The sequence below is a fragment of the Neolamprologus brichardi genome, chromosome 20 (assembly GCF_056152115.1).
Source record: "Neolamprologus brichardi isolate AB-2024 chromosome 20, ASM5615211v1, whole genome shotgun sequence".
NCBI lineage: Eukaryota > Metazoa > Chordata > Actinopteri > Cichliformes > Cichlidae > Neolamprologus > Neolamprologus brichardi.
In genome coordinates this window covers 12535215-12557074 of record NC_142123.1, presented here as the reverse complement: position 1 = coordinate 12557074, position 21860 = coordinate 12535215, and the positions used below count along the sequence as shown (strand labels likewise).

At 41.3% G+C, this 21860-nt stretch overlaps 1 protein-coding gene across 2 annotated transcripts in view; it reads right to left on the bottom strand.

Moving 5' to 3' along the window:
- Nucleotides 1–21860, bottom strand: part of LOC102778858 (plexin-A1-like) — a 304340-nt gene that overhangs the window by 9965 nt on the left and 272515 nt on the right. For both annotated transcript variants that reach the window (XM_006785272.3, XM_006785273.3), the window contains exons 22-31: nt 20304–20401; nt 19788–19946; nt 17851–17917; nt 12920–13066; nt 12329–12488; nt 10989–11092; nt 10788–10884; nt 6349–6539; nt 3367–3536; nt 2494–2706 (exon numbers count right to left, since the gene is read on the bottom strand). In XM_006785272.3, the coding sequence (XP_006785335.2) occupies nt 2494–2706; nt 3367–3536; nt 6349–6539; nt 10788–10884; nt 10989–11092; nt 12329–12488; nt 12920–13066; nt 17851–17917; nt 19788–19946; nt 20304–20401 (1406 nt within the window). The remainder of the gene's footprint in view (nt 1–2493; nt 2707–3366; nt 3537–6348; nt 6540–10787; nt 10885–10988; nt 11093–12328; nt 12489–12919; nt 13067–17850; nt 17918–19787; nt 19947–20303; nt 20402–21860) is intronic.

Below are 21860 nucleotides of genomic sequence, written 5' to 3'. Positions count from 1 at the left end.
GGTTAGGGCTGTCAGATTGTCATTCAGGGCTGATGTGATCAGTGAGTAGCCTGCTCCGTACATTCTTGCTAACTGCTACGAAAGGGTACCTGTTACTGATCCTTTTATAAAGTACCTCGCATGTATAATGTTCTGCAGGCTTCTTGCTTGCCAGCTTTTGATTATATAACCTGTTTGTTTAGTCCTGTCAGGGGCATTAAAACACTGGGACGCAGGGCCAGGAAGCAGCGATTAGCACACTCTCACAGTTAGTTGACTTCCTTTGTAAGATACTCACTTACAGACGTGCTATTCTGTAATGTTTGTTTTCGAAAGGAAAGCCAGTGAGCCTAGCATTTCTTTTCTTTTCTTTTTTAAACAGAACAGTTTGATTTGGCTCTTACATTTCAGTTCTAAGTCCAATTATATTTTATCCATCCTACTCTCTGTAAGCTTTTTGGTGACTACTTTGTGACTCTTTTATGGATATTAACGGGAACCTAGCTGGGTTTGTAACAGCTGATTCATCCTTTACTCATTCATATTTCATTCATATTTCATTTTTGAGATGGTGGGAGGTAAAACAGGTGATGCTCTCAGTGAAACAACAACCTTAGTATTATCGACTCAGTGTTGCTGGCTGCACTGGGAGAGTGAAAGGTCCGTAGAAAGTGAGGCAAGTAAAAACACAATATATTAAGAAAACATCCCAATACTGAGCTGTACCTGGATCTGTGTGCACGATCCATATCTCGGCTATCTCAAGGTTTACTGCAGCAGGGCAGCGCTGGGAGGAGAGTGTAGGTTTGGAGGGATAATGGAAGCAAGGTTCAACTGCACCCAGTTAAATCTCACCTATAAATCCTTATCTCACGCTGCCTCCAAAAGTTCTGTGGAAGCTGCACTACTTCCTGCAGCATATTCAATTCAAGCTGCTCAACATAAAGAAATACACAGCGGTTTCCCCACAGATTTAGACTCTGTTTGTGGTAGAAGAGTGCACATGCATTTATGTGCAGGAAAGATTTCTTAAGTATTATTATACATTATATGTTATCAGTTTCTGCACTGCAAATATTTTTACATGTCCTGACTTTGCAACAAACAACTGAGAAGACAAGCACTCGCTCTCCACAGTCTCTCATCCAGTGGATTAACTCTAGCTCCACTATTGTGGATTGTGGCCGTCTACAGCAGGCAGTGCTGTGATCTGCTGCATCGACCATCTTGGTCCTGTGAATGAACCAGCTCGAGTCCTGCTGCAGGTTCAGGTTAGAGTTTGCAGTAGATCTTCAGAGCAGAACAAAGACTAGTTTATCCAGCCACAGTTCAGGATGGCAGAGATGGATTATGTCTCACCCTGGGACAAGATTCTCTGAAGAAGGAGCTGAATAATACTGAGAAACTGCCACAACAGCTACTCACTATAGAAACATATAAAGGAGAGCACCGGGGATAGCTCAGCTTTCAAAAGAAAAGAAATAGGATTGCCCACTAACGAACTGATTATCGATCGTGCCATTTTTTTAGATTTAAAAAAAAAAAAAATGCTAAGTGAGATTATGAATGTACTAAGGTGGGCATTATATTTGAGCAGGTATCAAACACTGTACTCTACCAGAATGGTGTTTGTTATCAGCCCTTCTGTTTTACCATTAGCAGTGAAAAACCTGGAAATCTAAAAAGCATTAAAAATCAACATTATATATATATATATATATATATATATATATATATATATATATATATATATATATATATTCCTTCCTGTTAAAAAGGAGTTTTGCCTCCCCACTGTTGCCAAGTCCGAGCTTACAGGAAATCATCTAATTCGTTTTTCTTTCTAATATTATGGGGACTTTACCTAACTAATATAATATATTAATATAAAGCACCTTAAGGTAACTGTTCTTGAGATTTGGTGCTATATAAAAAAACTAAATTGAATTGAATTCAGGTAAATTTAATTACACAAAATTTGAATGAATTGAAGGAGAAACATGAACAGAGCGCCTCTTGCCCCTAAAGTGGAACCGCAGGTGGTGCGATCACTTAAACATCCTGGAGTTGGGCAGAAGATTAAGAGGCTATGGCTGCTTTTTAGCAAAATCCAGTGAAACCTTTGTCTTCTTCTTTCTTTTTGTCTTAGAACTGATCCACATGGAGCGGCTCTCACTGTAATATTACTCACTCTGTATAGTACACTGTATTATATAGTGATCGAGACAGCTGTAATTACTGCAGAGTGGTTTCTTTGCAGTAATTTAATCCAACTATTATGCTTTAAATGCCAGTACCAGATAAAGTTCAGCCTGTAACGTTGCTACAGTCTTACAGCTGTTTTTAGCTTAATAGTTTAATAGTGTAATTAACTTTGATTATAACGCTCCAACTCATTTTTCTCTCACAGCTCATGAGGAACTTTTAACATTTAAACTGTGGATACAAAAGGTGTCCTCCCATCAAACGTAGCTGTTCTCAAAGTCTTTGCGTTTGGGTCAAACTCTGACTCACCTCTCGACCCAGTTCTTGTAGTTGGGGATGTCTTTAGCGTAGAGAAGCTTATTTGAAGGTGAGTCTTTGCCTAGTTTGTGCTCCGATGTTGAACAGGAGTCCATGAAGGTCTGGGCCACCACGGACAGACAAGCATCTGTGATGCTGTTCTTATGAATGTCGAATACAAACTGTGGGTTCTTGATCACGTTCACCCAGAACCGGAGAGGGAGACTGGAGAGAGAGCAAGAGAATAAAACCCAAAAAAGGTTTATTTCGAAATAAACATCGTGTGATTAAGTGCTTTCCGTCACTAGCTTAATTCCACTTGTAGTTCTGGTTTTTCTAATTAGTTCACTGTGTGCATTAAAGCCGGCTTTAATGCACGCAGGCAGTGCCGGGGTCCTCGGGGATCGTAGCAGCTGTGTGGCTGGAGACGAATGCTCTTCATTGCTACGGAAACGCAATGATGAAAAAAATTTTATTAAATAATTTATGAATTACAAACACTGCAAATCTAGTCTGAAGATCTTATTATAGGAAGCACCCAACACAGCATTTTTTACATTTTTCTATACATTTTGCAGACTTGGATGTATTGATTTAATTCAGTGCAGCATTGTTTACAAGGAGATTTACTTTGCAGACACTGCGATTATTACTATATTTTGGCATCCATTCAAATCTCTTTGAAATGCACTTTGATTGCAGTCATTTTCAGCGAGATATAGACTCCAGCGCACATGTCACCAGGGCCAAACGTGAAAAGCGCCTGAAGATCTCATTACGCTGGAGGTGAAATTTGATTGAACCCAACAGGGTTAAATCCGGTTTCGAGAACACTTTACATTTAAGGGGAATTAGTTTTTCAGCGGCTACAGATTTCTGACTCACCAGTTGCTCTTCCAGGTATGTCGTACATCATAGTCTGTGATGGAGTGTTTGTCAGCCTGCTCGTCCAGAAAGTCAAACATATACTTGATGGCCAGGGGCAACGCGCTACCTCTGTGGGCTGTGCTGAAGATGGTCTCAAACAGGTCGTCCACAAACTTCTGTAACGTACCCTAAATGAAGGAAATCAGGGTGTACTTTAAAAAAGAAATGTAAGGAATATTTTAACAGTAATTGTAGCTGTAATATCAACTGTTTTAATAATTTCGAGAGGTTATTACAGACCAACAAACTGACTAAACTTCTGCTCACACTTGCTGATGATCAAACATCTGGCTGCTACTTTTAATTTCTATGGAAACAGTAGGGATGTACTTAGTTTTTTTTTAATTTTTCCCAACAGTTTCACTACACTGTCGGGTTGTTTTTAGTCTATAGGCAATCACTGAAAGTCTTATTTAAATGTTGCTGTGATTCCCACAACACCGGTCAAAATGGCTTAGAGGTCTTTGATATTAATGATGATTATATACAAGCATAAGCTGCACTCTTATGTTGAACAAGCATTCTGACATTTTAGTACAGGTGGTGTTCCCATATTATGGTAATCGCTCTGACCTTTTTGATATTTCTGTCAGGACCACTTTAGTCACAAGAGGACTGTTATTTTAGTGGCTGTAATTTATATATGGAAGTGTGCCTCTGTTCTGGGACCTGCTCACCGCTCTAAACTCATACACAGAAAGCCAAAAGGCAAGGAGAGCAGTGCAGCAGTCAGTAAGAGGGAACATGACTTGAAATAGAGGAGCTGGGGTGGAAGTGGTTTGCAGAGTGGGTTAATAACACTTTTCATATAAGCCATCAGCAGATCTGTATGAAGAGCTGGATCAGGTAACTCTATGCTCAATGTTTGTTTTGGGTTTTTTTTCTAACTTTTATTGATTCTCTACATATGTGTGCAATAATTTCTTAGGATTAAAAACATTCCCACATATGCTTCCCTTTCAAATCAGCCTGACTATTAATTAGAAAGGAGGAATATCTCAGAGCTCAGGAAGCCAGCGTCAACATAAGCAGTTTCATGGCACTGTGAAGCAGAATATAATGTACCATTTCCAGCTACTTGTATCCACAGCACCTGAATGGGCCTCGAGCGTGTACATTGTTACTATGAATGGCCCCAGTGGGAATCACAGCGATAACTCTGGCTGTGAGACTTACTTGCTCTGCTGACTAAGCGCTGCAAAATCACAAACCAGAACCCCGGCTCTTGGATTTGGATAGCGCTTTCCTCCAATGACAATGCCTCAACATAATTACCTCAAATGTAGCTAAATTAATTTCCCTAACACCACATTTGTCACCCCGACTTCTCCATCTGGCAGAATCTATTACTGAGGAAATATATGTCGGGATCATATTTAGTCAGCCGCTGCAAAATGGAGCAGGAATTATTCCTGCAACGCTTGTGAATGAAAGCAGGTAGATCTGCATAGACGAGACGCCGGGGCAAACGGGTTTGGAAAGGCAGCCATAAGAGAGACAAGGACAAGATGAGCTTCTGAATTGCATTTGCCTCTCTGTTTTTTTTTTCATCATGCATCGCCAAATCTTCAATCCCTCAACAAATTACTCGTCTCCTGACACCTTGTGTATCTGCCTCCCTACCCTCTGCACCACAAGCCCACCTTTTTATTAATCTGTTTTTTCTTATTACCACTGGAAATTGAAAAGCCAGCTTGCTTGTAACTGCTGCCCATTGCTACATTTCCCTCCCCCCTCCTACAATTAGAAAGGAGAAGGTGAACTGAAAGACAATGAAGGAGAGGGGCAAAGACAGGCGGCTTGTTTTGTAATGCAAGATTCCAAGATGGAGGGAATGGTTACGAGTATGTTTAGCTTCACCGGTAACACATTTAGTCAGTACATTTCACTTGCTTCATGTACAAAAAAGGCTTTGAAGCAATCTCGCCCAATGTAAAGGCTCAGACAGAGTTATTAAGGAGAGACTACATACATGCCTACTAATTTTCAATCAAAACTCTTCTCGGAAAACAAAACCAACCACTGAAACTGCACTTCTATCAGTGTCCTGTCACTTTCCTTCCACTGGCGTACCACAAGGATGGGTGCTTGGTCCCCCTACTCTTGTCTGACGATACCCAGCTATTGTACCTTCCTAACGAGCTGTCTCACAGCACACCTCAGCCCACCCAAACACCATGATGGATGGCTACCTTCAGCTCAACTTCTCTAAGACTGAACTGGAGACCATCTGTTCAGCCCGGCGTTATGTTTTGTCTACACAGAAAGCATTTCAGCTGTGTTTTTCCCCCCCTGTTGTCTGTCTATTCTCTACTGGAACAGATAAGCTCCTATCTTAATAAATCCATCTGTCTACACAGGCTGTGTAATGTCTCAAATTTTACTCTTTACTGTATCCCCAGACCCAAAGCATATTTCCACTTTTGGAGTATATGTTCTTGCTCGTTATGTGTGTAACAAGAGTGGCTGTATACTGGGTTCTCAGCGCCTCCAGACACTGATATAAGTATTCATCCCCTCGCCAACCCTTGTCTCCTGCGTGGGCTTGCAAAAAGCCTCCTAATTTCCTACCTTGTGGGTCTGTTCTGTGAAGTTTGAATCTGTGAATGTAGTGGGTCTTTGACCTGATCTCCTGTGATGTCAAACCAATTGCTAGTCGCATAAATATTCTCATCAATGTCTGTGATGATGTAATTTGATAAAGATAAAGACCCCTCAAAGATGTGGGGACACGCTGTATTAGAAGCTTCCTCTCCTTTTAAATAGGTGAGGTGAATCAGTCTGCAAGAAAGAGCTGAAAATGCTGAAGAAGAGTTTTACTATTAGGTTTTAGTGTCCCCCTGATGGTTTCAAGTGCTGTTTAAGAGGTTTTTCCACTCTGACTAGAATCAATATATATATAAAAAAGAAGAGAGTGCTGTTTACACCCCTGCCCCTTACTTTTGTAGCCAGCAGCCTGGTCAGGTAGATCTCAGAGACCATCTTGCTTCCCCGGTCGCCCTCCCTCTGGTCTGAGTGGTCGTGGTTTTTCACCAGGTGCCACAGTTTGGTTCCGCTCTCCAGATCGGGGGTGATCATGGGTGTTCGAGAACGTAGGCTGTCTGGACTACTGGCCGTCCTCAGCATACTCTCTAAATGAGACAAAAACAGAATTACTGTAGAATTACTGAAAATACTCAAAAATGGTCCAACTGACCCAGAATCTCTACCATCTGTGTCTGGTTCATTATTCATTGTGAGAGTGTCATGATTGGAATAAAGCAAGAAGAAATCTGTGACTGTTTCATGTAGGATGGGGGGAGGGAATGTGCCAGTAGGGATGGGTATCGAAAACCGGTTCTTGTTGAGAACCGGTTCCCACTGTTTCAATTCCTTGGAATTGTTTGCCATTTTTGCAAATGATTCCCTTATCGATTCCAGTCGCCCCGAATGACGTCACCACGTTGCGGAGCGTCATTTACCTGGCAGGAAACACGGCGCCTAAGCGGCTCAAACGCTCAAAAGTTTGATTATACTTTACGAGAACGGATGACAACAGGGCAACTTGCAATACTTGCAAAGCAGATATTTCATTTAAGGGAGGAAACACTACAAATATGCAAAAGCATTTGCTCACAAAACACGTGATAACCTTAAATGAATGTCGTGTTTTGAATTCAAAATCCTGCTCCTCACATACAAGGTCTTAAATAATCAGGCCCCATCTTATCTTAATGACCTTGTAGTACCATATTACCCTATTAGAGCACTTCGCTCTCGCTCTGCAGGCCTACTTGTTGTTCCTAGAGTATTTAAAAGTAGAATGGGAGGGAGAGCCTTCAGTTTTCAGGCCCCTCTTCTGTGGAACCAGCTTCCAGTTTGGATTCGGGAGACAGACACTATCTCTACTTTTAAGATTAGGCTTAAAACTTTCCTTTTTTCTAAAGCATATAGTTAGGGCTGGACCAGGTGACCCTGAATCCTCCCTTAGTTATGCTGCAATAGATGTAGGCTGCCGGGGGATTCCCATGATGCATTGAGTTTTTCCTTTCCAGTCACCTTTCTCACTCACTATGTGTTAATAGACCTCTCTGTATTGAATCATATCTGTTATTAATCTCTGTCTCTCTTCCACAGCATGTCTTTTATCCTGTCTTCCTTCTCTCACCCCAACCGCTCGCAGCAGATGGCCGCCCCTCCCTGAGCCTGGTTCTGCCGGAGGTTTCTTCCTGTTAAAAGGGAGTTTTTCCTTCCCACTGTCGCCAAAGTGCTTGCTCATAGGGGGTCATATGATTGTTGGGCTTTTCTCTGTATCTATGAAGCGCCTTGAGGCGACATTTGTTGTGATTTGGCGCTATATAAATAAAATTGAATTGAATTGAATTGAATTGAATTCTGCTCCGGACTCGTGAATCTCAACCCAGCAGCAGCGGTAACGTTTGCACGTCCTCTCCCGTTAATGCGGCAGGTAAATAATCAACTAACAGTGCATATTATGTTAGCACGATCTGCCTTATTACAAAACCTGCCATTACTGTGTGCTGCATTTAGGTGACCATGATGAGAGAGACAGACAGAGTCTGGCTGGCTCAGATGCTAGCAGTTTTCGCTGCAGTCTACCGGTAGTGTCTCCTTTCAGGCCAGGATAGACGAATGTCACCGAGCAGTGACTAAGTTTGTGGTCAAAGCCTTGCACCCATTTGCCACACCAGATGCCCCGATTTTCGGTAAGTGAATGTGTTTAATTGTAGACAGGGACATTACTGGATATTCTTGTGTAATTGCTACAGAATAATTTATGTTAAACTTTGTTATTGCTACAGAAGAATATTTATTTTATTATTTTACATTAACAATTTTTTTCCCCGGGGACCCTGTGACACCCCATTGAAGAGACATAGGCTGGATCTCTTAAGATCTCACTGTTGGGTTTGTAAGGCCATGTTACTCCTAAATTTCTATCTTGTTCAAAGAGAAGATATAAAACAACGTTCTAAGATAATCGACCTTAGTGTTCTCCTTTTTTAAAAAGAATCGATAAAGAATCGAATCGTTAAACAGAATCGAAAATGGAATCGGAATCGTGAAAATCTTATCAATACCCATCCCTATGTGCCAGGGAGGTAAGGTGCACAATATCTGCTGAATATCTCTTGTCTCTGGGGTAGAAAGCTGGACTGGAGAGAAGAGGTGGCGAGACCAAAGATGCTGATGTGTGTAACCATCCACATGCTTGGTGAAAAGACAGTAAGGAGTGTGGATGATAGAGGAGAAGTAAATATATGGGGAGGGTGGAGGGGGGTGACGGGAAAAAAAAGGGGGGGGAGTGGGCGAGCGAAATGGATGGAGAGTCAAAAAGGTCAGGAGAGAGGGGTGAAATGGAGAGTAATGGGAGTGCATGGGATAGAAGAGTGAATGAGGCTGAGTGGGATGGTGTAGAGCGCTGCTGTTGCTTTTGCCAGTGGGGTGCTGAGTGGCTTTGATTCCAAGCTCATCATGACCATTGGTGGCCAACAATTTTGCCTGTTCTAATAACACCCCGCTACATGCACACATTCATGCACGAGGCACACCAACAGGATCATAATAACAAACAAAAGGGACACAGTCAAAGAGACTTTTTAACCAAACTTTTTTTCACAGTGGAGCAAAATAGCTGGAGCCTTGCAGCAGTGTGAGATAGTTCACTACAAGAGAGGTTCAGAAATGAAACAGGTCCTCAATAATGCCATTCTCAAACAGTGTAGGTGTTGTGTGATGCACTGATTAAACCATTTATTTTGTTCCACGTAGAATCAATAGAAACGGGCATATTTGGAGTGAGAAAGAATTTTTAGTCGGTACTCCCGTATTTCAGTTAATCATACTTCTACTTCCATATAATATAGGCCACTTGTGCTGTTAAACCCTCGGTAATATCTATCAGCTTATCGAGTTTTGTGGTTGTGTTGATTTTCTCCATAGCTAACAGATGCTATAAAAATGCCCTGCAAAAAACACATTTCTACACCTGCCAACATGTAGCTTTGAATAGTACTGGATTTAGAAGTTAAAGGTCAAATATTTCTATCAGCAGGTGAAGACTCTGAGCTGCAAGGAGGGTGAATATTGGACATGCATTCATCAGGTGGCAAGAAATATGACTCCAAGGAGACAGAATGCTGGTGTGTAAACAGGCAGCAGTTTTCTACTGCTATTTATTTGCCTTAAAAGCATAAAATACAATTTCAGATAAGGAGTCAGTTTAAACGACGTGTGGAATCCTGACAACAGTGTGTTTAAGTTGATGATATATTAACCTTTCAAACATACAAAATAGGCGTCCCACCAGGCTCCAAACTGGGACCACTTTTTTTGATGTGACGTAAAAGGGTTACATCTTGGATAAGTTGTTATGACAGCCGGGTGAAATATATGAAGTAAATACGAAGTATGAATAAATACAATGAATGCTTCATATTAAATAATAAGAAGTTTGCTGATGCTCAATAAAATAATTGTTGGGACTTGGGCATGAATCTTTTTTAGCTTTTTCATTTTGGAATGAGGTATGCTAGAAATACAGTTTGAGAACAGCTGTCATGGGAGAGCATTGAAAATAAACACTTTGACCAGCACTATTTTTTCTGAATGCTAGATTTGAGGGGAAAAGGACACATCTGACTTTTCCACTATTTTCAGGTCGCGCAATTGACATCAGAGTCGGCATTCAGCCAAAAAACTAGCATGTCAATTTTCCATTTCCATATAAAACACACACACACACACACACACACACACACACACACACACACACACAAATAATAAAAAAATTCAAATTCTAACCTAAACATTTCATTTTTTGGCACAGGTGTTTTTGGAGAACAGCCACACTGATTTGGGGCTACAGCAGATCAGTGGCAATGATAGCAGCTGTGCATGTGTGAGGGTTAATACCCACTCAGCATCAGATGAGGGTTCAGTTTTTTTTTCTCACCTCAGAGTAATTTATCCTCTAAATGGTTTAATTTTCCAGTGGAAAATACCATACTGTTGCTGGGGCTCTGTCTATCTGACTGCTACGTGTCCTCTCGCTCTCTCTCTATCTCTTTTTCACTCTGTCAGCTGGGGATCGAGGTGTCTACTTTAATGCCTGTCATTTATGGACTGCTTGGAAATAGCCGTGGAATAGCCTTGGCCTGCGCTGATGGCAGTGGATAAAAAGGATTGCCATTCACTCAGATGGAGGTAAAAAAAAAAAGAAAAAAAAAAGGACCCCAATCATGGCCATGACAAACAAAGACAAAGACTGAATGAGAGAGAGTTAGAGGCTCTGAGGGGAGGCGAGCGGTCAGAGAAATGGGGATCATTGACAGACTGATTTAAACAGGATCGAGGCACGATGGGAATGGGAGCCGTACCGTATCTGCTGAGGCTCTTGGTGAAGGTGGAGGAGTTGGAGATGTTGTAGGCAGAGTTCTGCTTTGGCACCAGGGCAATCACTGAACCATCTGTTACCTGCACAACAAAAACAATACACACACACACCACCAAAATATTCAGTGTATTACTCTTGCTGAGTAGCTGGCTCTTGATGTCTGTCCTGCTTTGTGCTCGTGTACCTGATAGTGAGCCAGCGTGTTGAGTCTTTTCCAGTCGTTGTCAATCTTAGTTGTGACATCTTCATCCTGCAGGATGATTCTGGCTATCCGACCTTGACGCCATTCTTTGAAAAGAGGAAAGCCGAGTTGATGGCAAAAAGCACAAACACAAATTGTATGTGCGTGTCATGAAACTGTGTAGCACTTGCCATCATTTTGCATTTGTGTTTTTTATATTTTCAATGTAAAAGAGGTAGTTAGTAGGTTTATTAAATTTTACACTGCAAAATTACATTAAAGCAACTAACAATTGATCAAAAGCCTGTATCCAATGTGAGAAAAGTCCCTGGACTTAACATTCCCGAGAACAACAGAGAATTGATACTCTGTCGTTTGCCTCATTTCCACAGAGCAGTTTATTCTCTTTAAGCTTATTGGTTTTTCTTACTGAGTGGCTATTTGCAACATTAAAAGTCCAGATAATGATGCCACATGCTTACTCTGCAGTATAGTGCAGCAAGCAAGCAACGTTAGCAGCAACCCGAGTCACTGAGGGAGGGGCTAAAATGAGAGCAGGGCTCTTTATGGTAAAAGCTCGAGATATTTTAATCTGTTGGATGGATAAACTGCTGTCACACCAAAAATAATACTAACTACTGAGTTAGTCATTTTAAGTTTCGGCAAAATGGACTAGCCTGCTGGATCACTTTTATTTCCATCAACCAATGTGGCATCCTTTCATTCCTAACACATCACTAAGTCCATATACAGATATCAGTTTTTTCCCATTAAGATCTGATCTATGCATGTCTTTTATCCTGTCTTTCTTCTCTTACTCCAACCGTTCACAGCAGATGGCCCTGCCCCGCCCTGAGCTTGGTGTTGCTGGAGGTTTCTTCCTGTTAAAAGGGAATTTTTCCTTCCCACAGTTGCCAAAGTGCTTGCCCATAGGGGTTTTTTCTCTGTATGTAGTATTGTAGGGTCTACCTTACAATATAAAGCACCTTGAGGTGACTGTTGTTGTGATTTGGGGCTGTATAAATAAAATTGAATTGAATGTATATTTAAATTATACATACATATATATGGGTTTATAGACTTTTTTAATGCTTTTAAGTCATCAAAAAAGTTTTTCAGATTAACGTCATGGCAATCTGGACTTAAAGGCATCGCTGAATGTAGTATGTTCATTAAAGCTAAAATGGGACAATGAGCTACAGTGCACTGATCTCCCCCGACTACTGGATTTATGCAATTCTTATTGCAGACGTCTAAACAAAATGACTGGAAAAAAACAAATGAATCTGCTTTTATTTGATTTTATCTCATTAAGCCTGCACATACAGTCCTGCATGTCTTACCCAGGTCCATATCAGAAGCCTTTGGCCTTTGCGAATAGGGGCTGCCTTTGTAAACGGCATCGAGCAGCTTCTCTTTGACCTGAGTGATAGTGTCGCAGTTGAGACACTTGACTGTCACCTCCGGGGCGTTCTCATTCTCTGGATTTACACAGTGCAGCGTCTGGAAACATTTTTAAAAAATCATAAAAATGGAAGAAAAATGGAAAAGACAAAAGAACACCCAGTTTGTTTACAGCAGCTCATTTTCACACATGGACACACTGGACACATCCCTCGTCTATTTAGGCAGTTTGAGAACATAATAACTCGGCATTTGCACTTGGGAGCGGACCAAAACAACTGTAGCAGACCCCGCTGATGAGTAGGTTTGCCTGCATGTTTCCAAGCTAGACCTGAATAGTTCTGTTTTGTTAACACTGGGCAGCGAATGGGATGGTCCACGGCCAACTCCCTCCAAATGCACCGCACGCTTTAACAACCCGCATTTCAGCAGCTGACTGTTTAGACTCTCATGTGACTAAAACTTAACAAATCGAATGATTCGGTCCCGAGCAGATGAAACGGGCCTTGAGACACATCGAGTTTACTGACCAGTGTTTTGTAGTCAATCTGTTGTCTGATGAGCTTGTCCTCACTAAGGGAGTAGCGGGCTTCTCCTGTGATGGCGTCGATGGGTCCCTTCTCCATCTGCTGCTTGATGGCACAGTAAAGCATGAAAAGAGGCTCCCCGGCACACTCCTGGCGAGAGACGAGGCAGAAACAGACGAGTTATCTGGAGATCAAACAGCGCGATTTTTCTCTTTTATGTCAGAAACAGTCCTAAAGAGGGAAAACCCCCCAATAATTCAAAAATCCCCCCAAAATCTAAAATGAAAATAAACAAAACCCCTAACAGAACTTAATAAACACAGTGATTCAATTTAAATCTGGTTCCTAAGAACGTTTGCTACTCTGAAGCCACTGGGAATACTTAAATGTGTAAATTAATAACAGCGATGCAAAATGCTGTGTGTAGTAAGGCGCTCACATAAATGAGTAAATGAGGTAAGTGTGTGTTTTTGCAAGTGTCTGGAGAGCAATTAAAGACAACAAAAACTGGTTAGAATTTACGCTCAGTGGCCACTTCATTAGATACACGTTCCCAGTAGTGGGCTGTTGGGGTTTTTTGGCCTACAGAACTGCCTCAATCCTTTGTGGCATACATTCAACATTCCTCAGAGATTTTGGCCCATGCTGACATGACAGCATCACACAGAATACATCCATGGTGGGAAATCTTCTATTCCACCAAATCCCAAACATTTGGGTTGAGTGGACTGATCAGGTGGACCATTCTGGACCTGAGATTGTTGTGTGGCACCAACAACCACGTCAAAGTCACTTTTCTTCCTCCTTCTGATGCTCTCTTTGAACTTTAGCAGTTTAGTCTACTGTGTGACTAGCTGATTAAATATTTGTGTTAATGAGCAGCTGAAAAGGTGTACCTAATGAACACTTTTGGAATCGTGACTTATCCGTTCATCTTTCAAGAAGAGGGTGACAAAATGCATGAATAATTAAAGAGCTTGACGGTGAAAACTTACCAAAAAAAAAAACATGATTCATTTGCTCAAACTGGAGATGGAATATTTCTGTAACTGTGTGCAGAGTAACATCCAAGTTAATGCATCACGGACCGCGCTGACCGGCGACTGACATGGCTGGAAAACTGCGTGAAAAAGAATTCTTCACAGTCACGTTTCCCTCTCACTCCCCCCCTTTATAGCCTCTCTGTCCATGTGCGTCCGATAAAACGGCACCACGGATTTTACATTTGGTTTCCCCAGACGTTCAAATTCAGATGCAATTTTCTGTGCCGTGGTGAGCAGTCAGAGGCGATAAATTAGGTGCGGCAGCTGCTTTTCTCCCTCCTTTGTTGTCATACGGTTCTTCCCGTATTTTCTACCTCTGAATAAGGAATGCCTCAAAATGTTTACAGCGTGAAATCAAAAAAGCAACTTTTAGAGTTTCCTCAATTATGCAAAACACACATCGTCATCATCAAAAAAAATAACTTTAGTTAAATTAGTTACTAGTGATTGAATTTCTGGCTTTCTTTAACAAATCCTGGCAATTTCTAACACTGTCAATGATCTGTAAACGAACGAGATGAAATTTCAGACCTACCCGGAATGACGTCTCAAGATGTGAAGGACACAGTGGTGTTATGTAAACATCTTTCCTTTTTTTTGTTCCAGAGGGAGGCTGAAAGCAGTGTTACGTAAATCTTTTCAGCCTTCTCTCGGAGCCGAGCTTATGCGACCAGACATAGATGTTATAAATATGTTGCCCACTCTCCGCTCCATCAAAGACACTTGCCAATCAATAGTGTCATTAGTCATCACTTGGGCCCAAGGAAAAACACTTGCGAATGAAGTAGCGGCAGTTTAGAGGAGAGAGAGAGGACACATCACAGCCAATACTCATCCTGACGAGAGTTTAATGATCGACCGCGCAGTGCTCAGGGAGACACTTCAGACTGTGTGCGCGTGTGCGTCTGCTAGAGATGCATGAGGTCCAGCTGAGAGCAGGGGAAAGTACTAATTTATCCGTCTCACCTTCAAGCACACTTAACAACTCGCTTTTTCTTTCTAGCGCATGCATTACTCCCTTGCGTCCTTTTTTCCTTCTTTTCCACCATAATAAAAATCCTCAGTTCTTTATTGTTACGCCATCTTCCTTCTTTACTTTGTCATCTATTTCCCTCATATATATTCACACATTACATTGCAAAGTCCAATGTAAAAAATAAAAGGAATAGGAGGTTTGTCTTCAATACAGTGGCTAAAATGGCCATCACCGTTCCACCTAATTGTGTGTTTTTATGTGGCCACATGTGTAGTACACCAAAGGTGGAGGCGAAGAGAATCGGTAGGTGTTTTAATCAGCGTCTGCACCTTCAAACTCAAGATATGAAGGATCGTACCTATGTTTTATAATCTGAGAGGAGTCCACCAAAGAAGCGAAAGAGACAACGGGACCTGCATCTGGATAAAATGCCACACATCAAGCTTCTTAAACTGAAGTCAGAGCATTAATACATGGGAATACGAATAAACATCCTTAGTTATTCCCAATACTGTCACAATTATTTACTGTCAGTAGATTAAACATGTGACCCTCCCTTCTCCAAACAGTTGCCAACTAGCCAGCTAAAACAACAACAGCTGCTTATGTTGATTGAGCGTCAAAGTCCACCAATGCTAGATCTAGCCCACTAACAGCCACTAACAGCAGCAAAAACAGCAGCGCTTACCAACAGAAAAGTTCAGAATATCCTCAACAACTCGGATCAGCATCGCTGTCATCAGACAGAATTCGTATCAGAGTCCTATTACAAAGTTTTACAGCCTCCTCCAGAAACGATGACTCATAATAACATCTGACATAAACAGTCGACTAACTGATTGTGTAGTTGAACTGGGAGGTACTTGAAATTCAGTTGACGGCAATCTGTGAACTACTGACATCTAGTGGTCATATTTACCACACTGTACCTTTAAAGTCAGAAGCCCGAATCATTCTCTCAGTGTTACTAAAAGGTTTCAACAAGTAGGACAGACGACAGTCGTGCAAACCAGCGTGGTTCTGCAGTACTTCAATCTAAAAAAATCCACCTCAGCATGAAGGCTGTGACAAAGCAAGCTAGAATATAACCACTCTGTGTGAGCAAAGGGCCATCATGTTCTGCTTGTGCTAGTGTCGCTAACGTTAGCCATGCTTTGCAAACTGATGTGACATGGAGTGTGTGGGATTTTATGCGTGGTTCCACGTTTTGGCGATATTTGGAAGACTTTTTATAGAAGGATGTGATTCATGGCATCAAACCGGTCTTAAATACACACATAATGGTTATTGCTTAACTTAGTTCATTAGCTTGTTCTAAAATTAAACTGTTTTCTGACTGATAAGATGGGTCAGGTTTTTTGCTTCTAACTTGGACAAATTAGGAAACTAAATTATCAGTCAGCAACATCTGTACTCTTTACTCCCAATTTTCTCAGCTTTTTTTTTTTTAAACTTTCTTTTGCAATTTATCCTCATTTTATTCACTTGCACTTCAAAAATTTGCTCCTGCTTCCTGTCATCCTTATCTTTCATTGCTTTCCCCTTTCTCTGCCCTCTTTTCACATCTTTGCCCTGCCTTTCTCTTTAACTCCTTGCTCCTTTCTCTTCATCTCTCTATTTTCCTAACTCCTAATTGTCACCCGCAACCTCCATTCATCTCCCCTCTCTCCGCCACCTCCGATGCCCATTTCTGACCTCTCCCTCTCCTCTTCTCTCCCTCATTCCATTGCTGCACGCTTTAAGAAGCTCGTTAGCATCTGGGCCAATTAGGTGGGCAGCTGCTAACGAGACAGAGCGAGCATACATTACAGTGTTACGCTTCGGCTTTCTGCCTCCGTTGCTCGGCCGCTGCATGCTTGTCTATGAAATTTGCCTTTACTCCACACGCTGCCTTCATTAGGGCTGCCTAATTGTATCCTGACATTTACATTTTAGGGGTATAATGACGGCTCTGGCTGTACAGGGAGAGGAAGAGGCTCATATTCGTACATTGCATTGAATGCTGTGTATTTATTAGTTTCCAGATTTAGAGATTTTATAGAAATAAAAATAATATTAATAATGATGACAATGAAAGCAGTTTAGGTAATTACGGGTGTTTGTTTTGGTAGAATTTAAGGACTTATTCCTGTAATATTCCTGTTATTGATTAATCACAATGAGAGATTAATGCGCAATTTAACACCATCTTCTACACAGTCCACCCTCTCTTTCCCAAAATTACTCAACTTTCTTTTCTGCTGTGACTCCAATAATTATCACATTGCACTCTTAATATGATTAGGATTATAATGGCATATGAGGACAACTCCAAGTCTTCCCGTATGTAATTAAAGTGTGGAAAGGAGAAGGAGAAACCCAATGAGAAGGACGAGAGAAGCATTAAAGAAAAAAAGAAAATCGCCTCACTCGGCTGTGCAATAGCGAGAGTAGAGGATGACGGACGGGAGAAGATAAAGGGAAAAGGGCGACGCGCGAGGACGACGCGACCGAAGTCCCGCCCCCTGGTGAGGCGAACGACCTCAAGGCAGAAAGGAGACTGACAGCAGAGCAATGACAACAAGAAACGAGTCAGATGAAAGGGAGATCAGAGGAAGAGAAGATGTGAGCTAAAAGAACAACAGAAAAGATCAGTGGAGAGGATGTGTCAGCTACACGAGTAAAATTACGTGAGGGGAGAAGATCTGTGGGCTTACCAAAAGAAAAAAAAGTCATTAAAAACAGAGAAGAAAAGGGTGCTGCTTAGAGGCTTTGATGATTTACTCTTATGTGTTCTGCACTGCTGAGGGAAGAAAACATGAAGGCCAAACAAGAAAAGCTTTTAAATAAAAACACACTGAGGTAAACGGAATAAAGAATTAATATAAGTCGGGAGCGTTAAATTAAGGCTATTATTGCGAGTGATCGTTCCTTACCTTTAGGAACTTATACAAGAGGAATGTGAACCAGTTGGTCAGCATCTTCTCAGCGACAGACTCGGTTCTGATGCAAACAGAGAAAAGAAGGCAGAAACACGATGCTTGAAAAGAGATGTTTAAAGGAAACAACAACAGACCAACAGAGCTCTGATATCTCTGATAAAAGAAAAGATTCTCAGCCCTCATAAACATGAAGCAATTCTTTTATTAAAGGTTTATTTATTCAAATAAGTAATCATTAAAGAAAATATACTCAGTGTAAATGAATGTCAATCAAGGTCATTTCATTTCACCAGAGTTCATTAAAGTTAACATGTTACATTATTACATTGTGACAAAATCACATGGAAACTTTGTACTGCAACTTAAGAAAACACCAGCAAACAGAAACACGCTGCAAAAGCATGTGAAAAACAACAGAAGTTAAATAAAACACAATGAAAAAAACATTTTATAAAACACGACAGAAGTGTTTTTGGGGACACAAAAATGTGACGGAACAGCTGCAGAAGTGACAGAAAGCAAAAGGATCACAGCGAGACACGCTTCAAAGAAGAGGAGGATTCATCGCGTCGTGACGGAGATAAAAAGGTTGTTCGCATTATATAATATTGATACAGTATCGTAGATCCCATAAGCCTTTAAGTTGCTTACTCTTAGCTTTTCACTTCCGCAGCTGGTCCGTCACATTATTGTCTTCCGAAAAACTTCCATTTGTTTCTTTTGTGGCATTTTTTTCTGTTTCCCTTGTGTTTTTGTGCTTTGGCAGCATTTTTGTATTTGCTGTACGTTTGAACTCTCTGCAGAAAGAATGACATCATGTGGTACTCATTACAAAAGCAGTATTTAAGTCTGGTTGGAGTGAAGGAGCAGCTCTTGATTTCCAAAGAATTGTCCGAAAAAACTGACATGGACATGAGGATTTTTGTGGTAAGTCTTTTCTAAAAACGGTTTAACGAAATAAAAGTATATCCCCGTAGACAATAGAGTGCTTATCAAATTGAGCATCTGTCACGGAAACAAGAAAACACAAATATTTTAGAAATTGAAAACTACTCAATTCACATCTTTGTGCCCAAATTTGAGCCGACACACTGAAACTTCTCCGAGAAGTCAGAAATTAATCAAGCATAAAGTTTAACCGCTGAAACTGATTTTCTGTTTAAGAATGCAAGTAAATATCTGTCATTTAGCATCTTAATCAAAAATGAATCATGCGTTTTTGTAACAGCCCATGAACATTCGTGGATCGCAGTAGTTCTATTTCAGAATGAAAAATCACCATTTTGATAAAGAACTTGCACATACATCTGGTACACCCAGAGAACTGCCGCTCACTGAATATTTTCTTGCTTTTGGACTGTTCTCTGCAAACCCGAGAGATGCTTGTGTGGGAAAGTCCCAGCAAATCAGCAGTTTCTCAAACTCACAATCACCTTTCCTCCACATTCTGATGCTCACTTTAAACTTCTGAAGGTCGTCTCGCCCATGTCTACATGCCTAAGCGCTCTGAGCTGATCCATGTGATCAGATATTACATGTCAGCATTAATAAAGTGGTGCGTGAGTGTATAAAGCTAGCTAACCATGACTGGTTAAAAACTACGATTTCCTGCAGGTTAAGACGTTAACCTGTGGTATTCTGCTGATTTCCAGCTTTCAGAAGGTGGACTGTCAAAACTGAACACTTAGTTCAGACATCCACAGATTTTCCTACTGTCCGTTATGCTAATATTGGTTTGCTGGAAGATGATGATGATTTTAATGAGCAAAGTGAGCAGAAATATAGATTCGGTCCATTTGCAGTCAAAGTTTGATATAAACTAATACTTAGAAATACTTAAATGAAAAAGTAAAATTAGACAAAAGAAAACAGAAACATTAAAGAGATATCCCTTTTTAAATAATATGTTTATGCTGGCTTTACTTCCTCACCTCCTTAGCAGCAGTTTGGGATGGTTTTTGCTCTCCAGGTTTCTGTCAATCAGGTCGGATAACAGCTGTTTCAGGACCCCGGTGGCATACTCCATCTCCCCCTGCAGAGCCGTCATGATCAGAGACGCCACATTGCCTCGATCCCGCATTGAAAATGACCTACAAATACATTCAATGTTTTAAAAAAGGATCCTTTACAAGTGATAGACCTTGTTTTTGTTTGGCCCCATCTGAATTGTTCCTTGAAATACGTACGCGTCGTTAACCTCATAGCAATTCATTTAAATATTAATGCACATTTTATCTTAATTAAACTCTGTTTAGTCATAAAACATTTGGCTAAGTGCCTTACAGTAACCGTAGAGCTCCTAAAATGGGTTACTGCTTTCATAAACATACCTTTGCTTTTCTTTTCTTTTTTTCTTGATGCATTCATGTTTGTAAAAGCACACGTTCCCACCATATTACCAAAGACGGAAGAACACTTATGAAATAAACGAGTAAATAATGACAAACCTCTGGGCCTCCAGGGTTCGTATGAACGTCAGCAGGAAGTGCTTCTTTGTCAGCAGCTGGCCGAACAGGGTGAGCGCCTTCTCAACATTGGCAGGGACCTGGAGACGTTGGGTGTTGTAGACAGGGTTAAAGGGCTGCTTCATGAGAGGTCACTTCAAATAATGAGGTCAGAGGTATGTGAAAGTAATAGCGGTGAGGCAAAGGCTCAGGCTTCAGGCTGCTCTGATTCCAAGACTTTTTAAAATGAGTAGATCTGTATGATATCAGTGAATATTCCGTATATGGTCCCAGGAACATAGTGCTGGCTGTGAGCACAGAAGCTCACAACCTACTATTTAAGTCTTGTGTTGATGAGGGGCAGCCAATCAGAAAGCAGCTGGCTTAAAAGGGAAGGGGTGCTGAAACAGCTTGTTTCAGACAGTGAATGTACTCAGGGGCTATTTTTGAATTGTGAAACACTGAAAGCTGCTCTAGTAGTCCAAAAAGGAAAACATACAATCACCAATAAGCATAATAGGACTCCTTAAGCTTTGGATTCCTTAAACAATATCACAGGATTGCGATACGCACAGTACAACTAATGAATCTATGACTCACTCTGGGCAAAGAGAGATTCCGAACACGTCTGCAAGCAGACATATGATGAGCTCAGACTAGATTGTTAAACAGTGAGGTAAGGCTGATTGGCTACTCTCCTCTCCTGCTGTGCTGCCGTGCGGCGTGTTCCACTTCAGATGATTTCAGTGGACAATTTTGACACGATTGTCTTCTTGACATCGGGGTCTGGGGTGTGTGCGTGTGGCTCAAAGCATCCTCCAGTTGAATATCGATAAGACGAGAATTTGAATTTACGGTCCTGAGCTTTAGCCATCTCACGCGTTATCTCTGTCTGCGATGTTAGCGGTTAAACTCTACTTGTTTGGTATAATCACACCTGCTAGTGGGCTGAATGTGTTATACTACTTAAACGCCCTTAACTGAATCTTTTAATAACCCGCTGTCACATGGGGAACTCTGGCTTTTTATCAGTTTAAGGAACTTTCTTAGAATGTCGAAAGTCTAATCAGACCAGCCTGAACCAGCCGAGCATGAGAAGGAGTCCTCTGTCAAAAAGAGCGGGAGGGGAAAGATGGAGAGGAGTACAAGGACGGATGAAGCATTAGGGCATAGCAGCATTGCGTATGTGTGTGTGTGTCAGGGTTGGGTACAGAGGTGCACCCTGCTTGTTCCACTGGCTGGCACCTGTCACTACTTATCAACAACACGCGAAACCCCCTGAAGACACCTTTCTGACGCTCACTCGCTCCATCTTCCTCGTCGCTTTAATTCTCTCTCTCGCACTTATTTTTGACTGTTTCACATCATTGGTCTCTCTCTCTCTCTTGTTTTAATTTCTCCCTCTCTCTTTGGTTTTGTGTGTCATCCTTGCACACACACACACACACACACACACATCTACCACTCCCCCTCTCTCTCCTACTTTCGTCATCATCCTTTTGTACCACTGTAACATCTATTCTTTCTCTCCTCCGACATGCAATAATAAAGTGTCTGGGC